General features: G+C 39.8%; 2 protein-coding genes across 2 annotated transcripts; both read left to right on the top strand.

Annotated features, from left to right (window-relative positions):
- The first annotated feature begins 2,716 nt into the window (after positions 1-2,716).
- LOC113181662 (olfactory receptor 2AT4) lies at positions 2,717-3,681 on the top strand. The gene is given in 2 exon segments (XM_026387261.2): positions 2,717-3,643; positions 3,646-3,681. Coding segments are annotated over 2 exon segments (963 nt in total).
- Positions 3,682-17,829: 14,148 nt separating this feature from the next.
- Positions 17,830-18,795, top strand: LOC113181663 (olfactory receptor 2AT4-like). The gene has a single exon (XM_026387262.1). It carries the CDS (start codon positions 17,830-17,832, stop codon positions 18,793-18,795), a length of 966 nt encoding a protein of 321 aa, XP_026243047.1.
- The last annotated feature ends 422 nt before the right edge of the window (positions 18,796-19,217 follow it).

The following is a 19,217-nucleotide window of genomic DNA, read 5'->3' as shown; positions in this document are numbered from 1 at the left end:
AATTTACATTTCTAAGAAGGCTACAGATATTGATCACTTTTTCCTGTGCTTATTCACCATTTGGATGGTCTCTTTGAGGTACCTGCCTAGTTAAGTCTTTCTCCCATTTTTCTGTTAGTTCATCTGTTCCTTTCTTATTGCTTGTGGGAGATTTGTATATATGCTGTATACATGCCCTTTGATATATGCATTGAGAATATTTTCTCCCATCCAAGATCTTACCTTCTCACTTTGGGTTGTGTGTGTGTGCAGTTTTATTTATTTATTCATTTATTTGGTACTAGGAATTGAACCCAGAGGCATTTTACCACTGAGTCACATCCCTAGCTCTTTTTATTTTTTATTTTGAAACAGGGTTTCGTTAAGTTGCTTAGGGCCTTTCTAAGTTGCTGAGGCTGCCTTTGAACTTTTGATCCTCCTGCCTCAGTCTCCTGAGCTACAGGAATTATAGGCATGTGTCATCACATCTGGCATTGTATTTTAATTGACATAAAATCTACCACAGAAGATAATGCACAGATTTAGGTATAATTCAATGTGGTTTCATAAATATAAACAAACATCCATGTAACCACCACTCAACTCAATATATAGAACATTTCCATCACTTCAGAAAGTGTACTCTGACCACCTTCTTATCAATCCTCACCCCTGTAAGCAATCACTGTATTGACTTATGATACCATAGATGAGTTTTGCCTGTCAGTTAATATCAGTTAAATTGCACAGCATGCACTCTTTATCACTTTCTGGTACTTTAATATTTTCCACTGATCTATTTTTCAGGTCTCTAATGTGTCTTCCATTATGTTCAGTTTGCTACTAATGTTTATCCAATGAATTCTTAATTTCAAATATTGGATATTTTTATTCTAGAATGTTTGACTTTTAAAAATAGAATTCACTCTTCTGTTGAAATTCTCTATTTTAAAGTCCATTTTGCCAACACTTTCTTCTATTTTTTTTAAAACATAGTTATACCAAAGTCCTTGTTTACTAACTCAGGTATCTGGATCATTTGTTTGTCAACTTTTATATTATGTTTTTTCTCTTAACTCTTGGTCACGCTTTCTTTCCTTTTGCATATCTAATAATTTTTATTGTGGGTAGAATGTTATGTTAAATTCATGGAGATCCTACATGACATGTCTCACCAGATATATTTTCCCTTTTCTCTATTAGGCAGGTTGAGTAAGGAGCTTATCACCTTGATGCTTGAGTTAGGTCAGGCTGGGTTTTAGTTCTAGTAGGGTTTACTAAATTTGGTCTGTTTCTTTTTCCAGGCATGACTGTCCTGTATTTTGAATTGATAACATTATTGATCTGTCCCCTCAGCCCTGAAAGACTAGTAGATTTGTTTCTTCCTTTGGAGGGTTTGAGTAGCTCCTTGGCTGCCCTTTACCCCCTCCATGGCATCCACCCCCATTCACATATCTTCAATGCTTGGGGAATCTTTTGAAGGGTATAATAGTGTGTTTGAGGCAAGCCCTCTTTTATTTTTTATTTTTAAAATGATTTAGCTACTTTCATTTTTCTCACTAGTCTTTTAAGCATCACAAAATCATGAGAGATTTTGTTTTTTTAGAAGCCCTTTAGCTCTCCAGCTTCCCTTGCATAGCTCCAGAATTTAGATGGCCCATTTGAATTTCTAATCTATTTTGCAAGACTTTCTCTGACTGATAAAAGGTTTGCTTCTTTCTCTCTCTGCTCTGTCCAAGTTCAAAACCCATGATGGCCCTCAAACCAGATATTTCCAGAGAAACAAAGAGCTGGTGATTGTTGCTGCTGAAAAAATTTTACAAATGGATTTCAATGAAATTTTGGTGAATGGATCCTTTCACCAGTCCCAGTTTGCTCCCCCAAATTGGTTTTGCTATGTCCAACGGCACTCTTGCAAGAACAAGTGGTGATTGTTAATTTGCTTTGGAGCCCCCCAGGTCCCAACCTGAAGAGTTCAGTTTTATTCTTAATGCACTTAGGTTTCTTCAATTTATTTAAAAATATGATTTGTGTAATTTATCCAGGTTTTCCTAGTTGTCGCAGTGGGAAAGTTCAGCTACCATGGCCTGTAACATCCTTGGCAGTAGCAGAAGTTCAGACACCCAGATTAAATGGAGTCAGGAAGAACCACAACTCAAAGAACACAGGGAAGGGAGAAGCTTACTAAGTATCTGAGCAGCGTATTACAGTGAACCTTGGACACAGGAACCCCTCCAAAGCCACATGGTGGATCTTGAAGTGAGTGCAAAAGTCAGGACACAAGCTTAATGACTTGATTCAAGAGATCTCACAACACAAAACCATGCATCATGCAACCTAAGATGGGAACCAGAAAGTCTTCCCAAAGAATTCAGTCATGATTAAATATCCAACTATTTAGATCTGGTTTCCCAGTCAAATGTAAACTCTCAGAAAACAGGAATTTTGCCTTTCTTCTTCACCTTCAGCATGATCACCTAAACACATCATAAAGCCTTCTATCTACTAGATCATTAATTAATAATTAATATTTGACAAATTCTGGATTCACATGATAGAAATCACAGCCCTCCCTCAGCCCTCAAGAGTTGGTTATAAATAATTGTGTTCATGTTAACTACAGAGTAAACATTACAGAATTATCACTTGAAAATCCTTTGTTGCTGTGGTTTCCAGATGTTCTCAGTGTCCAGATATTCCAGCTGTCCATTTTCCAGAAATCCAGCTCTGTCTCACTATGGAGGCCACAACCTGTAACGGCTCAGTGGACAGCACCCCCGTCTTCTACCTGGTGGGCATCCCCTCTCTACCAGAGTTCTTCTTCCTCCCCATGTTCTTTATTTTCCTCCTGTTCTACCTTCTCATTCTCACAGGTAATGCCCTGATCCTGGTGGCCGTGGTGGCAGAGCCAAGCCTTCACAAGCCCATGTACTTCTTTCTGATCAACCTCTCAGCCTTAGATATTCTTTTCACCACAACTACCGTCCCCAAGATGCTGTCCCTGTTCCTGCTTGGGGATCACTTCCTCAGCTTTCCTTCCTGCTTACTGCAGATGTACCTCTTTCAAAGCTTTACATGCTCAGAAGCCTTCCTCCTGGTGGTCATGGCCTATGACCGCTACGTGGCCATCTGCCGCCCACTGCACTACCCCGTCCACATGACCCCACAGACTAATGCTGCACTGGCGGCCAGTGCCTGGCTCACTGCCCTCCTCCTGCCCGTCCCAGCGGTGGTAAAGACTTCCCAGATGGCATATAACAACATTGCCTACATCTATCACTGCTTCTGTGACCACTTTGCTCTAGTCCAGGCCTCCTGCTCCGACACCACCCCACAGACTCTCATGGGCTTCTGCATCGCCATGGTGGTCTCCTTCCTCCCCCTTCTCCTGGTGCTTCTGTCCTACGCTCACATCCTGGCCTCGGTGCTTCACATCAGATCCCGAGAAGGACGTTCCAAGGCCTTCTCCACCTGCAGCTCCCACCTCCTGGTGGTGGGCACCTACTACTCGTCCATTGCTGTGGCCTATGTGGCCTACAGGGCTGACCTGCCCCTGGACTTCCACATCATGGGCAATGTGGCCTATGCTATTCTCACACCAATTCTTAACCCGCTCATTTATACCCTGAGAAATAAGGATGTCAAGGCTGCCATCATGAAAATTGCATATCTCAAAAACCAGGCAGGGACAGGAACATTTAACCTTTAAATGCAGCCAATTCTGCTCCCAGGACTCCTAATAATGATGCTTAGCTTGGAGTGGAAACTCAATAAATATTGTTGAATGAATAAATTAATCATATAAAATAGTAAAATAAAATTCAGCTGAGCAGACAGTTCCAAAAGTGATTTTCATACTTTGGTCCAGGGTTTTTCCCCTGGTGCAATGGAATGATGTGAATGTACACAGGAATCTGGAGTTGTATAAAATTTTTGCTACTGAATAATTCAACAATAGTTTGCTGAAATAAAAAAAAATCTGCATGGCAGGGAAAAAAACCCCTTTATAAACAAAGTCAAAAAATAAAAGACATAGCTCAGGAAAAGAACAACTACTTATAATACATGAAGAGCTCTTCAAACTTTAGAAGAAAAAGTCTAATATATTTCAATATAAAAATGGGCACAATGTGAGTAGATAGATGACCAATGCCTGGCCTTCACACAATTAAAAGGTATTTCATCTACTATCTAAAATGTATACAAACTAAAACTATTCCTAAATGCCGTATTTTACTTACTTAGAAAAGCAAAAACCTAAGATTTTGACAATATTCCTGGAAAAAGTAGAAGTCTCATAAGTCTCTTGTGAGGATGAAAAATTAGTACAGTGCTACTATAAATAGCCATCAAAGGTACTTATGCTCTCCCCTTTTATTCAGTAATCTTACTCTAGGAATCTGTCCCAAAGATTGACTGGCAATCATTCTTTAGTTTACACATTCATCAATAAGGGCCTGGTTGAATAAAATATAAAAATGTATAATGCACATACATTTTCCTTTTTAGGAAAGGAAATGAGTCAGGAAGGGAAACAAGTAAGCTCTACATGTTGACATGGTGTCATTCTTAAGATATATTGTTAAGTAAGTAGAGGGAGCAGTTGGGCACAGTGGTGCATGGCTATAATCCCAGTGACTTGGGAGGTTGAGACAGGAGGATCGAAAGTTTGAGGCCAGCCAGGGTAGTGAGATCTTGTCTCAAAATAAAATAAAGTAAGAGCTGGGGATATAGCTCAGTGGTAGATCACCCTTAGGTTGAATCTCTATTAACACCACACCCACGCACACACACACACACACACACACACACACACAAAGCTACAAAACAGTGTTTTCACAAGGAAAAAAAATTTAAAACTTGCTTAAATTTTCAGAAAAAAAGAGTTTTAAAAATATGATTCTATGTTATCCTCTCTTTTAGCTTATTATTGTTCTTTAGTGGTTGTCCTTGGGTTTATGATATACATTTTTAATTAATTACAACCTAACCTTTATGTGTAAAAGAAACTTGTACCAGTAGATCCTCCATCCTGTGTGCTGTCTCAAACCTTCTACTTTTATATATGTTCTAAACACACAGAACATTGCTACTTTTGCTTTTGACAGTCAGTCACTTTTTGAAGCAATTAAACAAAGAAATTAATTGCATTTTGCTTTAGTTTATTCCACTTGCACCACTCTTCATTTCTCTATTGTTCCAACAAACCAGTTATAAAACGGCCAGGGGAATTCAAAGATGAACTAGAAATTTATGCTATCAACTTTATTGAGGCAGACTTTATATGCAACATTAAGGACATCTCTTTAAGTGAAGTTTCCAAAAAGCTTGACAAATGCATACAATGGTATAACCTCCATCCCTGATGAGATAAGAGAATATTCCATCACCCTGGAGGGTTCCCTGCATCCCTTCCTAGTCAGTCCTCCTACTCTGTCCCTTGGCAAACACTGATTTGTTTTTGGTAGTGGAGATCAGTTTTACATTCTACAGGATTTCATATAAATGAAACGAACCTGGCTCCTGTTGTTCACCACAGAGTTTTTTACATTCACCTGTTTTATTGCTTGTGCGAGTGATTTGTTCTTTTTTACAATTGACAAATGCTTTTCCTTTTGCCTTATTGTTTCACATTTTCCTTTTAAAACTTTAAAATTTCTCTTTCTCTTATTGTTTTTTCTTATTGCACCAACTAAATTTTCCAGTACAATGTGGGAAAGTGGTGAAAGCTGATATTCTTGCATTCTTATTCTTTATAGTAATCTTTCACTATGGTGCTAAACATTTTTTAAAAATTTTAATTTGTTATATATGACAATAGAATGTTTTACAATTCATATTACATATATAGGGCACAATTTTTCATGTCTTTGGTTGTACACAAAGTAGAGTCATACAGGTACTTAAGACCTTCATGTCTTCATACATGTACTTAGGGTAATGACGACCATTGCATTCCACCATCTTTCCTACCCCATGCCCCCACCCTTATTCTCCCTCCCCTTTGCCCTATCTAGAATTTATTTAATCTTCCCATCACCACCACCATCCCCGCAGCATATTATGGATCAGCATCCTTAAATCAGAGAAATCATTCAGCATTTGTTTTTTTGGGGATTGGCTAATTTCACTTAGCATTATCTTCTCCAGCTCCATCCATTTACCTGCAAATGCCATGATTTTATTCTCTTTTAATGCTGAATAATATTCCATTGTGTATATATACCACATTTTCTTTATCCATTCATCTACTGAAGGTTGGTTCCACAGTTTTGTAGAACAATTGGAAACCAAATATAAACAAACCACTTATAGGGGCTGAGGTTGTGGCTCAGTGGTAGAGTACTCGTCTAGCACGTGCGAGGCACTGGGTTCAATCCTCAGCAACACATAAAAATAAATAAAAATAAAGGTATTAAAAATTTTAAATACAACTTATAATAGCAACCAAAATAGGAAATACTTAGGGATAAAGTTAGCAAAGTAAAGTTAGCAATACACTTTACTAAAACTGCAAAACACGGCTAAAAGGAAGTGAAGAAACAGGTATAACCTTACTATAAAACTACAGTAATCAAGACAGTATATACTGTTGGCATAGGAAGAGAAATATAGATTTATAGGACAGAAGTTTATAAATTGGCCAATATTCACTGAATAAGGAAATTCTTAACAAATGGTGTTATAACAACTGATAGCTGCTATCATTCCCTTAATTGCCAACTCTGCAAATGCTGTGAAAAATAACCTATATGGGCATGGGACAACAGGCACCTTTTCCTCCCAAAATTCCTTGGCACCTTGTCACCGCCCCCTACCTTTGCATACACAAACATAGCTCCTGAGATGGTCTCCTAAGGAGAAAGATTACAAATTTGTCCTGTGAGGGAGTTGGGAGCGAGTAGGATGTTTCAGATGATCTAAAGAGTCAAGTGTCCTCAACTCTTCTTGCATATCCACATCCCGATTGTCAGATTTGCAATAAGGACTTAACACTGACCGCAGAACACATCTTTGGGAAATGGCCCCAGGCTGCTGTTTGACAGCACCCGTGACCAGGTTCTGGATGGGGCATCCTTCCTGCTCCAGCGTTCCATGACCAGTCCAGGTTCTTATTTGCTTTCAGTTGGCCAACCTAATATTGGGAGATTTTCAACCACACTCTGTGAGAAATAGTCAACCCTCACCTGTATGAGTACACTCTTTATTCTCTTAAAATTATCGTAAGGCCACAAAAACTCTCAAAGTCTTGCCCTTCCTTGTTAGGAATGTGACTCGGGAGACTACAGGTATTAGCCACATAGGTCACTTCACGACGCATCCTCAGAGCTCACTGGCATTCCATCCTCGGAGGTCCTCAGACTCCGTCCCTGGCCACTCTATAACCCAGCCTCCACCCGTAACGTCTTTACTTTACCTCCTTTTTCCTCCACAGTTTTTTTTTAAATCAATGTTATTGAGGTAAACTATTTAAACAATAAAATGCATCACTTTAAGTGCACCATTTGATAAGTTTTCACAAAGGTGTACACCCACAGAGCCACCACCACAAGCAAGCGGTACTCCATTTCCAGCAACCCCACCAGTTCACTATGCCCATTCCCAGGCTCTCTTCCCAACTCTGGCTCCAGGCAACCCCTGAGCTGATTTTCATCTATATAGATTAGACTTGTCTTTTTTTTTGGTTTCTTGAAAATCGAATTCTACAGTATATAGTATTTTGGATCTGACTTGTCCTCAGCATATTTTAAGACTTCACCCATGTTGTTACATATATCAATAATTCATTCCTTCTTATTGCTAGAATTATTTCATTGCATGGATATACATGTTCATTTACCCATTGATGATCATTTGGGTTTGGGTATTATAAATAAAGCTTCCAAGGACAATTTGTGTGTGTGTTTGTTTGTGTGTGTGTGTGTGTGTGTGTGTGTGTGTGTGTGTGTGTGTATGGAAATACACTTTCATTGCTGTTGGGAAATACTTAGGAGTGGAATTGCTAGTTCATGTGATAACTATTTAAGTTAAAAGTAATTCTGAAACTTCTTTCCAGTGTGTTCCATCCGACAGTTGTCCCATGTCCTTCCCATCAGTTGGTATTATCAGTATAAAAATTTTAGCCATTCTAATAAATGAGTAGTTGTAGTTCAACTGTGGTTTTATTTTGCACTTTTATGATGACTAATGATGTTGGGCATGTTTTCATGTGCCCATTAGTCATTCATATCTTGTTTTTATAGTATATGTTCAAATATTTTGCCTTTTTAAAAGTGAATTATTTATTTTTTAACTAATGAGTTGGAGTTCTTTACTTTATGAGTCTTATGTTAGGTTTATACTATTTTTCCCCAGGTTTGATTTCTCTTTTCATTTTCTTAATGATATCATTCGAAGGGTAGAAGTTTTTAATTTTGATAACATCTAGTTCACCAATTTTTCCTTTATGTTTTATGTTTCTCATACCCTATTTAAGACATGTTTGCCTACCTCAAGTTTTCAAAGATTTTCCTCCCATGTTTTCTTCTAGATGTTTTGTAGCTTTGGGTTTCAACATTTAATCCATTCTGAGTTGATTTTTTAATATGGTGTGAGGTAAAGATCAAGTTTCACATCTTCCAGGTAGATATTCTGAAAATCATGTTGCTTATATCCTCCCAACTTATTATTTTGTTGGGTTTTCTTTTTACTTTTATTTTTCAAAATCATTTTGGCTCTTTCAAGTCCTTTGTATTTCCATATAAATTTAGAATTACTTCAGTTGCTACCAAAAATGCTGACTTGGATTTAATGGAAATTGCATTGATTCCATAGAGCAATTTGGCATATTTGACATCTAAACAATGTTGAATCTTCTACTCTATAATCATGGCTTATCTTTCAATTATTTAATTCTTTAATTTTTAAAATTTTCTTCGCAATGTTTTATCATTTTGAGTACAGCCTTGCATATATTTTGTTAAATTTATCTCCGAATATTTTATAGTTTGCCATTGTAAATGATATCATTTTCATTTTTAATTCATATGTAATAATTATATACTAAAATTTTCTTTCCATTAGTTTATTTTGAATGTAGAAATAAGGTATATTTTGTACAATAATTTTGTATCCTGTTATCTTGCTAAACTCACATATTAATATTAGAAGCTTTTTAGATTCTTTAGAATTTTCAACATATTTGTTTATGTTATTTATGAATAATGACTTTATTTATTCCCTACTAATATAAATACCTTTTATTATTTTCTTCTTCCCTTTTTTACAGTGATTAGGACCACCAGCACAATGTTGAATAAAAGAAGCCAGGAACAGTGGTTCACACCTCTAATCCCAGTGCCTTGGGAGGCTGCAACAGGAGGATTGCGAGCTCAAAGCCAGCCTCAGCAATTTAGTGAGGCACTTAGCAACTCAGTGAGTCTCTGTCTCTAAATAAAATATAAAAAAGGACTGGGGATGTGGCTTGGTGGTTAAGTACCCCTGGGTTCAATCCTCAGTATGAAAAAAAAAAGTTGCGAAAAGACATGTTGTCTTGTCTTGACCTTATGGTAAAATGTGTTCAACATTACACCATTAACTATGATGTCAGTTGTGGAATTTCCATAGATGTCCTCAGACCAAGCTGAATTCTGTTTGTATAGGATACTTTCAGTGAGTATAGAATTCTAAGCTAGAGGTTTTTCCTGTTAGCATTGTGAAAATGCCATCCCATAGTCTGTTGGCTTCAATAGTTCTTGTTGAAAAGACAGCTGTCAGTCCTATGTTGCTATATTAAACAAAATGAATCTCACTTTCTCTATTTTTCAGTTATTCCTTGTATCTTTAGTTTCCAGCAGTTTGACTCTGCAATAATGTGCTTCCTTTTTTTTGTTGTTGTTTTGTTTTGTTTTAGTTTGTTTTTGTATTGTTTGGCCTAGAATTTGTTGAGCTTCTTAAATCTATGAATTGACCTTTTAGAGTCAGTTTGGAAATTTCTCGGACATTATCTTTGTACAAACTATTTCTTTTTTCTTCTTTTCTTTTTCTGGTACTGGGGACTGAACCCAGAAGTACTTTATCACTGAGCTAAATTCCCATTCCTTCTTATTTTTTAATTTTGAGGCAGTGTCTCACTAAGCTGCTTAGGATCTCTCTAAGTTGCTGAGACTAGCCTGAGACTTGTGATATTCCTACTCAGCCTCCTAAATCACTGGAATTGCAGCCATGTGCCACCACATCCAGCTGTCTAAATTGTTTCTGCATCACTCTCTTTCTTTTCTACTATTGGGACTCATTAAGTACACGTTAGAATTTTATGCTAGTTCCTATAACCATTTTTATCCCCAAATATTTTTCCTCCTGTGATTTGATTTGGATATTTTCTGTCTTTCAGTTCATTCATACTTTCTTATTTATAACCATCTAAAAAATTCTGAAGTTTACACACTATATTTTAAATTATGGAATATTCATTTCTTTTTCTTTGTTTTTTTTTTTGATAGTTTCAAATTCTGTCTTTAAATTCTCTGATTCTTACATATTGTCTCTTTTTTCTTCTTTTCTTTAAAAATTATTAATAATAGTATTTAAATTTTCTGGCTGATAATTATATCTGAATCACCCACAATCTGTTTCTACTCTCTCTTCCTCTTCTTGTTTTTGCTCACTGACTTGTTTGCTTTTTTGTAACCATGCATCACACTTTTAAGAAATATTTGTTTATTTATTTACTTATTTATTATTAGAGCTTTATGGTTATACATAGTAGTTGGGTTCATCCCAACAAACTCATACCTGTATGGAAATTGAATTTGCTTCATAATCCTCCCTTTTCTTTCCCTTCCTCCCTCCCTTCTCCCATTAGTTCATTTGCCCATTTATTGATTTGGGTTATTATTATTTATTGTTGTTAAGTTTTTGAGTTCTTTTATATTCTAGATATTAATCCCCTATTGGAGGGGTAGCTGGCCAAGATTTTCTCCCATTCTGTATACTCTCTTTGCACTCTTAATCATTCCCTTTGCTGTGCAGAAGCTTTTTTAGCTTAATGGCATCCCACTTATTGATTCTTGATTTTATTTCTTGCACTGTGTGGGTCTTGTTAAGGAAGTTGGTACCAGCACCAATATGATGGAGTGCTGACTCTATTTTTTTATTTTCCTAGCAGTTGTAAAGTTTCTGGTCTAATTCCTAAGTCTGATCAGTTTTGATTTGAATTTTGTGTAGGGTGAGAGATAGGGTCTAATTTCATTTTTCTAAATATAGCCATCCAATTTTCCCAGCAACATTTGTTTAAAAGGCTGTCTTTCTCCGAGATGTGTTTTTGCAAGCCTCATACCCTTTGATTGGGTACTAGACATTGAATATTTAAAAAAAAATAAATTTCTGGATAACTTATTCTCCTCCAGAAAGAGTTGTATTCTTTCCAGCAAATAGTTATAATAGTTTGTCCTTGTGCCTTGGTTTTAGATTATGACTCATTTATTTCCATTTTCCTTTTTCTTTTGGATTTGGTCCTTATTCCTAGAGCCTGGTATCCCCTCCATTCAAATGGTGCTCCCCAACTCATGAAAACCACTGACTGATTCTCTAGCATCACATGGCTGTTAAACTCTTTCTGCGGCTCCTTGGCCTCCCAGCTGCTGCATTCTTCTGGATCTTTCAAGTATTTCCCTGTATTTACATAATTTAGAAGTTGGTCAATGACTTAAGGGAATTTATACACCAATTTTGGCATTCCTTCTCTGCAGTGTCTTCTTTTCCAGGAATTTGACTCTAAACTTTCATTCACTTTGGCAACCCAAATTCAAACCTGTTTAACTTCAGCCCAACAGGACTTCTGTTTCCTAAATGGACTCTATTTTCCCATCTCACAGATTGGGAAGTGCCCTCAGGTGAAGAACTGGGGACATATGGAACTCCACCTCTTGGGCCTCCCTCCTCCCAAGGACTGAAGTCTTGAAGGCCTGCCCTGGGTTATCTCCAGAGCCTTCAAACAGTTGTTTTATATATTTTGTGCAGCTTTGCAGGGTTTTTTTTCCGCATAGTTTAATCCAAACAATCCTGCTTCTCTACCATAGTCCAAACTTTAAAATTCTCTTGAGTTTTTGAGTAAACTATTGATAGGAGAATCAGACTCCTAGGATTTTAGCATAAATCCATGTTTTGTTCTGTAGATAACCATCTTCCTTTTGAGAAATAATTCCTAATCTTGGTGCAGACTGAATGCTTGAGCAGGGAACACCAAATGAATATGGGTCTCCAACTTTCCTTTATGAATTAGTTATTAATTTGAACAAATGTTAAAATTGATCACATCCCACCATCAAGTGAAAGTAAGAACTGTTATATTAGGTTCAAGCAGATCATGAGGACACTGGCATAAGCAGGTAATACAGACTCCAGTGACACACAGTCTTGTTGCAATTGTCATCTTTCCATCAATTCTAACACACAGCCTCATGGGAAATTCCCTGTAATCAATTCCCTCAGAAAGAAAAAAATTCAGGCCTTCCTTTCCTTCCTTCCTTTCTTTATATTACAAATATTTCTTTAAAATATGCTTTTACTGCCCCAAAGTGGACTGTTGCTGCCTTACAGTGCCATTTGGGAGGGCCCGGAAGGGTCACCAGGGAAGTAAACAGTATCAATGGGCAGAACTTGTGGCTGTGTATCTGCTTCTTTCACCTGGAAACTTCCTCTCACCTGGAAAAGCAAGAGGACTTTGAGGTCAGCCTGGGCAACTTAGCAAGACCCTGTCTTGAAATAAAATAAAAAGGGCTAAGGATATAACTCAGTGGTAGAGTACTCCAGGTGTAATTCCCCATGGTGGAAAGAGAAGGAAGGAAGGAAGGAAAGTGGGTGAGGTGAAGGGAAGGAAGAAGGAAGGAAAGGAAGGAAAGGGTGGATGAATTGATGGAGAGGAGGCTGAGTTGAGGTGGTAGACCTCTCAGAATGAGTGCAAATGATGGAGATATTTACATCTCCCAAATCAGCAAGAGTAGGAAAAATCAAGTAGACAAGATGATCCATCCCATGGATGTCAATCAGTGTCTATCCTAGCTCTTCTTTGCTCAGTATATTCAGGGGGAAAAATGTCACAGTAGTGTGGATGAGGGGTTGTACGTGGGTTCATCAAGGCTCATCTGGCTTAGTTTCTGATAAGTATCAAATATGCCATGCACAATGATGTGAACCATCACTCAAGGACACTCATCCCCATGGGTGGCAGGTTCATTTCACTGGATCTCTTTCATCATCTGGGGGAAGTGGTTTGTCTTTATTGGAGTAGAATCCTATTCTGGGTATGAATTTGCCTTTATTGCTCACAGTGTTTCTGCCAGTTTCACCTTCTAAAGATTTAATAAATGCCTTATTCATCATGTTGATATCCCATATGCCCTTCTTTTGACAAAGAAACTCTTAGTTTATAGCAAAAGAGGTGAAGCGGTAAGTCTCATGCACATAGGAGTCACTGACCTTACAATGCATCCCATCTCTCAGAAGCAACTAGATTGGTTTAAGAATGGAGAATAACCTGCACTCCTAAAGACAGTTTTGGGTGCTGGCCAGATAGCAATCCCTGGCAGGTATGGGCACAGCCTGACAAGCTGAACTAGCAGTCAAAATGCAGAGCAGAATATAAGGCCAGAACACACAAGTCTGGGAACCAAGAAGCAGGAGCACCTCTTCTCACTAGCCTTAAGAACCCAGTTGCAAAATATTTGCTTGCTTCTCCTCAACTTCAAATTCTGCTAGTTTATACCTTTTAGTTCCTAAGTGAGGAATGCACCTACCTTTCTTCCTTTCTCTTTCCCTCCTTCTCTCCCTCCCTCCCTCCCTCCCTCCTTCCCTTCCTTCCTTCCTTCCTTCCTTCCTTCCTTCCTTCCTTCTTTCCATTTCTGCCAGAAATGAAATAATCATTTCATTAAACTGTAAGTGGAGATAGCCACCTAAGCTTTAGGACTCCACATGCAACTGAATTAACAGGCAAAGAAGGGTACAACTAATATATCTGAGGACAAAGAAGGAACACAATTGTGGCTATGTAATGGGAAGGAGAATTATTTCTAGAACCAGAGAACTCTCTGGAGAATATATTAGTACTTCTATGTGCAATTGTAAAAGTTAATGGAAAATCAGCAAACCAATACAGGAAGATGTTTAATAATTAATAGCTCCATACCCAATCCTCTTGACCAGTATGTAATCCTATTATAGAGATGAGGACGCATGGAATAGGGCCCTGGGTCTGAATACTAGCTCTGCCTATAGACACCAGTGTTAAAATGGACCAGTTGTTTCAGCTCCTGGACCTCATTTTCCTTCTCTTGGACTTCCTATATGCCCTGTTGTTTCTTCCTTCTCCTCTACCATTGAGAATATCAAATGGGTTAATGAGAATAAAAAATACACTAGTGTAAAATTCCACACCCTTGAGGGCTGTTAACAATGATTTCACTATCATCAAAGCCTGGGGACAAATCCTAACTGCTCACATCATTCATGCTCTAGGAGACACCAGGATGTGATCCCTGAGGGATGGTAGGTGTGGTGCCAGGGGAGCGCTAGTATTAGGAAAGTACCTCAAGAGGTCTGCCTGAAAAGAGGGGCCCAAGTGTTTAATGGGCCATGGCTCAGTCCCAGCCTGCTACTTCCACCAAGGCCTCTCAAGGAGAACTACAAAACACACCAGTGTGTACCAGGCTTAGCAGGTACATGTTGCTGGGGATGGAGTGCCCAGAGACAGGCAGAGAAAGACAAGGACAGGGGGACTCACGGGCTACAAATCCGGGCCAGAGGTTAGGAAGATGAATTGGATATACATAGAGGCAGGCACCCAGAATCCAGAGCTGTGAAACCTTGGGCCAGATACCTCAATATATCAGGGGAAGAGAGGTGTGTTCACGGGAGGAATTCAAACCATCTTGGCTAAGGCCTTCCCACACAAAGACAAAGCTGACCACAGCAGAAACCATTGAAAACATGGAAAACCTTGAGCTCGTACAAGTTCCAAGCTCTTTGTAAGCACTGCCTCATCATTCTCTCCATAAAGAAAACCCTATGAGGTTTCAGAGAGGGAAACAAGGCTCAGAAAGGGGAAAGTGAATTGTCCAAGGTCACACAGCTGGAGGTAGGAACAGGGATTGGAATCTAGCCCTCTCTAGCTCCCAAGTTAGAACCGCTACGCTGCATGTGGCATAATGAAGGTGAGGTTGTGGCCTTGCAGAGAGAGCTAGCTAAGCCAAAGAGCACTCTCTCTTCCACTTTGGGGCATGGATCATGCAACATCTGTCTCAGAAAGCTCTGCTCTGCCAAACACAGAGAAGACAATGGCTCATCGAATTGGAAGCCATCCAGGGATGCTTTCCTCAAACCCCTCACTGAACAGACTAGAAAACAAAGACTCAGGGGTTCAAGGTCACAATAAGCAAGCAGCAAGACTGCTCCAGGAGCCAGGATCTTGGTTTCTAGGAGGGGCTCAGCCTTTTGCAGCAGGCTGGCTACAGAAACAACCTCTGCTCTCGTCCCTCATCAGCTGTGGCCTGTCCTTCTCTGACCCTCAGTTTCTTCATTTGTTGAAGCCACATAACCCCTCCTTGGCAGGGTTTTGTGAAGAGAGGAGATGCTCATAAAAGTGCAGATTGGACATTCAGGTGACTTTCTGTCTTTTCTCCCTATAGCTGACTTATAGATAATTCCTACAGGCAAGATCTGTGCCTTGAGATAGAGTCCTTTTGGCCCTAAGCACAGGATTGTATTCCTTAGAGGTAGCATAGAAATCAGAACAACACAACCTTGAACTGTAAAATAAGTGTTAGAAAGCCCAGCCAAATTCCAATATTTCCTATGATGAACTAGTTGACTATGCTTTGAAGTATTAAATGTTAAATCTTTTTAAAAGTAGTTTGATGACCCTACTTTGCTGGTGACCTAAACCTGGGCTTCCTGTTAGACGGTCCAACAATGAAAATCCATGGACCATCTCTCCACCAGGATCTTAGCATCTGAAAAAAAAAAAAAAAAAAAAAAAAACAGTGTACAGAGGAGAGAGGAGGAAGAACAGGTAGACTTGGTGGCCTACTAGGGTCCCTTTAGTTTTGAACTTCTGAGTTTCTGTTCCTCCAATGTCCCAATTCAGCCTAACCCAGAAACAACAGCCCATGGCTTCTTCTAGGTGCCACAATGTCCAGGGAGGTATGGTTTGTGTCCCTCCTAGTTACAGAATCTGTTTGAATGAGGTCTGACTAACTAAGGAACAGCCCTCTGAATTTGGGACAAAGCAGTCTCATTCTTTTGCCTGGTTCTAGGACATTACTTCAAGGAAGCATTGGCATTGCCAGAAACCAATTTAGTATCTACCATAGAGAAACCCAGAGGAAAAGTTGAAATTTGGTTTTGTCTGATATTAACAATTAAAAAAAAAAGGAAACAGAATTCTTTGTCCTAATGTTTTCCCCTTGGAAATATGAATCCCAGTTTAAAAAATGTAGATTCTCCAGTAAAAAATGTAGAGAAGAAAAGCACTGTCCTGGGAATCAAGGATCTGGCCCAGTTCCTAGCTGTACAGCCAGGGGCTGTAGCACCTGGGAAAGCCCCTGCCCTCTCTCTACACAGTCTCTGGCCTATGGGAGAAGGCATTAAAAAAAATTTAAAGTATTTTCCAGTTTTGATATTGTTGGTTTTACACATGAGAGATTTTTTGTTAAAAGAATGGAACGTTAAAAATGACTCTGAGGAAAACTGCACATGGAATCATCAGAAATAAGGAAAGAATGATACAAATTTGACATGAGGGTCACTTGTCCAAAGGACAAGCCTACAAAAGAGAAGAAATCAGTATTTCCTTTAGCTCAAAATCCCTAGGTCCTTGGGTTGAAGCACTCATTTCTGATTCCTCCAGGAGAGATCCTTTTGTCTTGGAGCAGCTACTGGGAGCAGGTCATCTCTATCAGGAAGGCTCCCCAGGGCGCCTGCTGGGGAGGGTTAGTGGAGTGGTCAAGCACAAGCTCGTGCTGGCTGCAGCAGTCACTGAGGAGGAATATTCTGTGAAATTGCAGAGATTGTCTGGATTCTCTTAGCAGAATTTTGGGAGAGGGTATTACCCAGACCCCAGTCAGGAATCACCCTTCCTGCCAAGAGTCACTTCCTTCACTGTTAACAATGAAAAGAGCCCCACGCCCAGAGACAGGACCTGAGGACTCAGCTTAGATGGAGACAGAGAAACCACGACCCCAAGCAAACAAGAGAAAGAAGCCAGTCCCTGGTTAATAATTATAGCGGGAAGGCAGAGTGTTGTAGAAAATCAGTTCTCCCTAGCTACACTGTGACAAAGATGTCCTTTTATTTAAAAAAAAAAAATTGAAGTGGTGCCAAAAGAGAAAGGGAATTAGGGTCCTGGCTTAAGAGATCCGATATCCCCCAAAGGGTCATATGGAACATGAAAAAGAACACAGAAGTTTTTTCACAGCACTTAACACAACTGCAATTAAGTAATTATATGATTCATTGCTTAATGTATTTCTTTGCTACTAAAATTTCAGCCCCATGAGGTTAGAAACCTTTCTCCTGCTTGTTCCACTTCTCTACTGTATTCCCAGCAAATGAAACATGGTTGTACATTGTAGGTATTTTTTCTATACTTAATTTTCAAAGGAAAGAGGGAATTACAGAATAGGATGAAGAGTCAGGGGATAGGACAATCCCATTATCTATCTGCTATAATTACTTGTCAATAAACATGATTATATTAATTATAGATTGATTACTCTGTAATTCTCATTTCAGAATTTTGGATTGTTCTCTTTCTAGTGAGCCTGGTTCCCAGATGTTCCCACGACTCACCTCCTGAGCCTCCAGCATTGACCCACCATGGAGATCACACCCTGTAATGGATCAGGGGACTCCTCCGTCACCTTCTACCTTACGGGTATTCCCTCTCTTCCAAAATCCCTCTTCCTTCCTATCTTCTTCATCTTCCTTCTCCTCTACCTACTCATCCTCATGGGCAATGCCCTGATCCTGGTGGCTGTGGTGGCAGAGCCCAGCCTCCACAAGCCCATGTACTTCTTCCTAATTAATCTCTCAGCCCTGGACATTCTCTTTACTACAACCACTATCCCCAAGATGCTGTCCCTATTCCTGCTTGGGGACCACCTCCTCAGCTTCCCGGCCTGCTTTCTGCAGATGTACCTGTTCCATGGCCTCAGCTGCTCAGAAGCCTTCCTCCTGGTGGTCATGGCCTATGACCGATATGTGGCCATCTGCCGCCCACTGCACTACCCTGTCCACATGACCCCACAGACTAACGCTGCACTGGCGGCCAGTGCCTGGCTCACTGCCCTCCTCCTGCCCATCCCAGCAGTGGTCCAGACCTCCCAGATGGCATTCGACAATACTGCCTACATCTATCACAGCTTCTGTGACCACCTGGCTGTGGTCCAGGCCTCCTGCTCCGACACCACCCCCCAGGCCCTCATGGGCTTCTGCATCGCCATGGTGGTCTCCTTCCTCCCCCTTCTCCTGGTGCTTCTGTCCTACGCTCACATCCTGGCCTCGGTGCTTCGCATCAGATCCCGAGAAGGACGTTCCAAGGCCTTCTCCACCTGCAGCTCCCACCTCCTGGTGGTGGGCACCTACTACTCGTCCATTGCCGTGGCCTATGTGGCCTACAGGGCTGACCTGCCCCTGGACTTCCACATCATGGGCAATGTGACCTATGCTATTCTCACACCTGTCCTCAACCCCCTCATTTACACACTGAGAAACAAGGATGTCAAAGCAGCCATTGCCAAAATAGCATGTCCCCAGGGGCCAAAGAACATTGGGATTCCCTGACTCAGAGGGGCAATTCCATCTTTTCTCATCAACACAGCAGGACAGAGAAAAGTAGAAAATCCAGGCAGCCAGGCAGAGCAATGAGTCTCACAGTATGTCCTAGGTATTCCTTCATTATAACCCAATAAGAGTATTTTCCTTCATTCATAGTCAGCATGGTTTAAGCAATAAGTCCTAAATGTCACAAGACTGTAAATACAATTGGGGTCACATTATCATTAAATCAATGTTCATTCTCAGAGACGGCAGATATTCAGCAACACATTTAGTCTTTCACTTGAATCTCTTCTTTCAGTATTTCTGAAAATCACCAGCTTCTCTGGCACATAGGTATAAATCACTCTTGTTCTTTATGGAGAAGTAGCTCACAAACACCCCTCCCAGGAAAAACTGAAACGGTTATCTCAATCCTCAGTGGTTGC

The sequence above is a fragment of the Urocitellus parryii genome, chromosome 4, assembly GCF_045843805.1.
Source record: "Urocitellus parryii isolate mUroPar1 chromosome 4, mUroPar1.hap1, whole genome shotgun sequence".
NCBI classification, from domain to species: domain Eukaryota; kingdom Metazoa; phylum Chordata; class Mammalia; order Rodentia; family Sciuridae; genus Urocitellus; species Urocitellus parryii.
This window is presented reverse-complemented; position numbering and strand designations above follow the sequence as displayed.

What these genes read in the sequence shown, in the direction of transcription:
- LOC113181663 (XM_026387262.1), top strand. Translation starts at nt 17,830, where the DNA reads ATGGAGATCACACCCTGTAATGGATCAGGGGACTCCTCCGTCACCTTC.